Raw genomic sequence first — 3,186 nt, forward strand, 5'->3', positions numbered from 1 at the left:
CAAAAACAACACTAGAATATTTGAATGAGCGGTCAAAAAAGAGGAATTCTCATATGTATGTATATATATCTACATGTGGGATTTGAAGCTGCTATGCAGTCTTCTATGTTTCGTTTATTATAACCACTGGCTTAATGATATCATGTAAAATTTCTGGGTTTCGAAAATAGTTTAAAATAATTTTTCACATAAAATCCTTGTCACTCCCTTTTATCTAAAAAGTATTTTTTCACGTTGTAAACACTTCCCAACTCAAACTGAAAATATTTTCAGGTAGCACACTCATGAAACAAAAGTGTCAAAATGACTTCTAAAAATTTTCAAAAACACATTCCACTTTATTTACAAACAAAATTAAATATTGCCGCAAAATTTTTACTCAAAATTCCAAAAAAAAAGGTCGCCAGCTCTCACTAATCACACGCACTGGAAAAACAGGAATAGTTTTTAATATTTAATAGAGTCTGACGTTGCAAAATTGTCAGTTGTAATGTCCTATTCCACTGAGGATACGGCTTTGGCTTTGGCCTACACGAGCATAGGATTTTGGGCATTTTGCGCTTCAGTTCATGCCTTGGTGCTCCTGGTGCATGCGAGTTTGGAGTCGACGGAACCGCGACGTTGTGATACGCCTTTAATTAGATATGTGAAGAGTGAGTAAGTTACATTGATTTGAAAATAAAGATGTGACACAAACATTTTTAAAAATAAATACATTTGGAATTGTCGCCTAAAGGTATACTACATCTCAAAAGAATATGTTATTTTGCTGTTTTTGAATGTGTCATGAAATATATTTCTTATGCCATGAGCTGTATGTTTTAAAAATTCTCTTGTTTTTTGAATATGCGTTATAATTCTGAAAATATCATAAAATTGTGCCTCCTGTGAAATATTTGAAGTTAAACAATATAAGCGCGACATCTGTCGTTGAAGTATGGCATGATACTTTTAACTTATCTACCGTGTGTTATAAAGAACTTTGCCTTAATTGAGTTTAGTAATTAAAATCTATCGCTTATTTCATTTTCCAATTTCGTGCCGCAGCTATACCCGTTGACTTTCACTTCAATGCGCTGTTTGGCGATTTACTACGCACTGGAGCCTCATTTATACTACTCAAAGCAATTAATGACGTAAGTACGTTTCAGACTTAGTTTGCCTTAACCATTTCTTATATATATACTGTGATGGTAGAAGATGAAAAAGTGTAGCACATAGAAATTGTTATGATTTCTGGACACGTTGATGGTATAAATTTATAATACTTTTAAACTATATTTAATTAGTTTTTTTTTTTTAATTTAGTGCAACACCAACATGCTTGTGAACTTTTTGCGCTTCAAATATGTTGAAGTATTCCTTCTGCTAATTTTATTTACTGTCAGCTGCTTCAGAACAGAAGCGAACGCGTTTGTTAAGGCGTACTACACAATATCGCTGGGTGAGTGAAATTTATAAATCAAATACACTTTAAAGACACATGGTAAAGAAAAAGCTAATAGAGATTTTATAATAAAATTATACAAAAAAACAAAAATTGGTGAAAAATTATTTTTACATATATCTATTACTCAAGTGAAATTTTGTTATTATTATTATTATAAAAATTCTTTGTTTTTGAAATAAAAAACTATTTAAAAAAAGTTCGCTTTTTTCATACAAAAAATTTCAAACAAAAATCCTAAAATTTATTAAATAAATTTCCGATTTTTATAAAAACAATTTTTTTTTTTTAATTTTTTTTGTCAAACTTTTTTACCAAAATTTAATTAGAATAAAATTCATTTTAAGTTAATTTTTTTAATAAAAATTAAATTTACTTGTAATATAAACACACTTTTCTTAAAATAATTTTTTTGTAATTGGTAAAAAAAAGTTTTTTTTTTATTTACTGAAAATAAATTTAATTTTATTAAAAAAGCAATAGTTTGAAATAAATTTTATTCTAATTAAATTTTTGTAAAAAAAAATTTAAAAAAAATCATAAAATTTATTAAATAAATTCATTTTTTATAAAAACAAATCTTTTTTTTGTGAAACTTTTCTTATCAAAATTTAATTAGAATAAAATTTGAAATTAATTTAAAAAACAATTAAATTTACTTGTAATATAAACACAATGTTTTTAATAATTTTTTTGTATTTCGTAAAAAAATGGTTTTCTTTAATTTACTGAAAATAAATTTAATTTTATTAAAAAATTTAGTTTGAAATAAATTTTATTCAATTTTATTAAAATTTGAAATTAATAAAAACACAAATATTATTAAAAAATTAAATTAATTTAATTTAATTAAAAAATTTTGTTTAAAATAAATTTTATGCAATTTTATTCAAAAATTTTACTTAAAATAAATTTAATTTTTTTTAAAAACTTTAATTTGAAATAAATTTTATTCTAATTAAATTTTGGTAAAAAATTTTTAACAAAAAATATGTAAAGAAAATTGTGTTTTTGTTAAAAACAAATTTAATAAATTATGGCAAAAAACTGTTTGATAAAAAAATATAAAAAAATTGCGTTTTTATTAAAAGTAAATTTAATTTATTATTAAAATATGAAATTTTATTATTAAAATTAAATTTTGGAAGAAAGATTTATGGAAAAAAAATCATATATTTTATACATATTATAAAAATTACATCTGTTTCTATTCAAACTAAATTTTGATAAAAAAAAATTATTAAAAAAATATTTGAAAAAAAATTTCAGAATTAATGACAAACATTTTTTCGATGTTCCGAAGCAAAATTTTCGGTGATTAAATTTCTTACTTTAATGAAAAATTTTTAATAAGAAAATGCAAAGAATTTTTTGATACTAAAATTTAAATTTTCAGTTTTAGATTTGGCAGTGCTGTATATTATATTCATATATTGCTGCGAGCTCTTATCCAATAAGTGAGCAAGAAATGAAGAAAGCTCTTCAAATGCATATGTATGTATGTATGTGTGTGTGTGAGTTTAAATCCTGCAGCTGAGTTAAAAAATTTAATATTTATAAAAAAATGTCAATAAAAATTATGTGTATTAGTTTTTTTAAGAGATATTGTACTAACGAAATTTTTTGCGGCTAAAGTTAAAAAATATAAAAAAAATATTTGAAAATATTTAAACTTATTAAAAAAAGATTGTACTAAATTTCTTAGAATTTTGATTAATCTAATTTAATTTTTAAGTTTT

The 3,186-nt window shown here is 22.9% G+C and overlaps 1 protein-coding gene across 1 annotated transcript; it reads left to right on the forward strand.

Annotated features, from left to right (window-relative positions):
* Positions 1-434: 434 nt before the first annotated feature.
* Positions 435-2,908, forward strand: LOC120773049. Its single transcript, XM_040101980.1, has 4 exons — positions 435-653; positions 1,048-1,136; positions 1,309-1,444; positions 2,844-2,908. Exons 1-4 carry the CDS (start codon positions 491-493, stop codon positions 2,906-2,908), a joined length of 453 nt encoding a protein of 150 aa, XP_039957914.1. The 5' UTR covers positions 435-490.
* The last annotated feature ends 278 nt before the right edge of the window (positions 2,909-3,186 follow it).

The sequence above is a fragment of the Bactrocera tryoni genome, chromosome 3, assembly GCF_016617805.1.
Source record: "Bactrocera tryoni isolate S06 chromosome 3, CSIRO_BtryS06_freeze2, whole genome shotgun sequence".
Classification (NCBI taxonomy): Eukaryota; Metazoa; Arthropoda; class Insecta; order Diptera; family Tephritidae; genus Bactrocera; species Bactrocera tryoni.

Coding starts and splice junctions, on each gene's coding strand:
- LOC120773049 (XM_040101980.1), top strand. CDS start 491: ATGTCCTATTCCACTGAGGATACGGCTTTGGCTTTGGCCTACACGAGC. Junction 654..1,047: donor TTTAATTAGATATGTGAAGA/GTGAGTAAGTTA, acceptor TTCGTGCCGCAG/CTATACCCGTTGACTTTCAC. Junction 1,137..1,308: donor TACTCAAAGCAATTAATGAC/GTAAGTACGTTT, acceptor TTTTTAATTTAG/TGCAACACCAACATGCTTGT.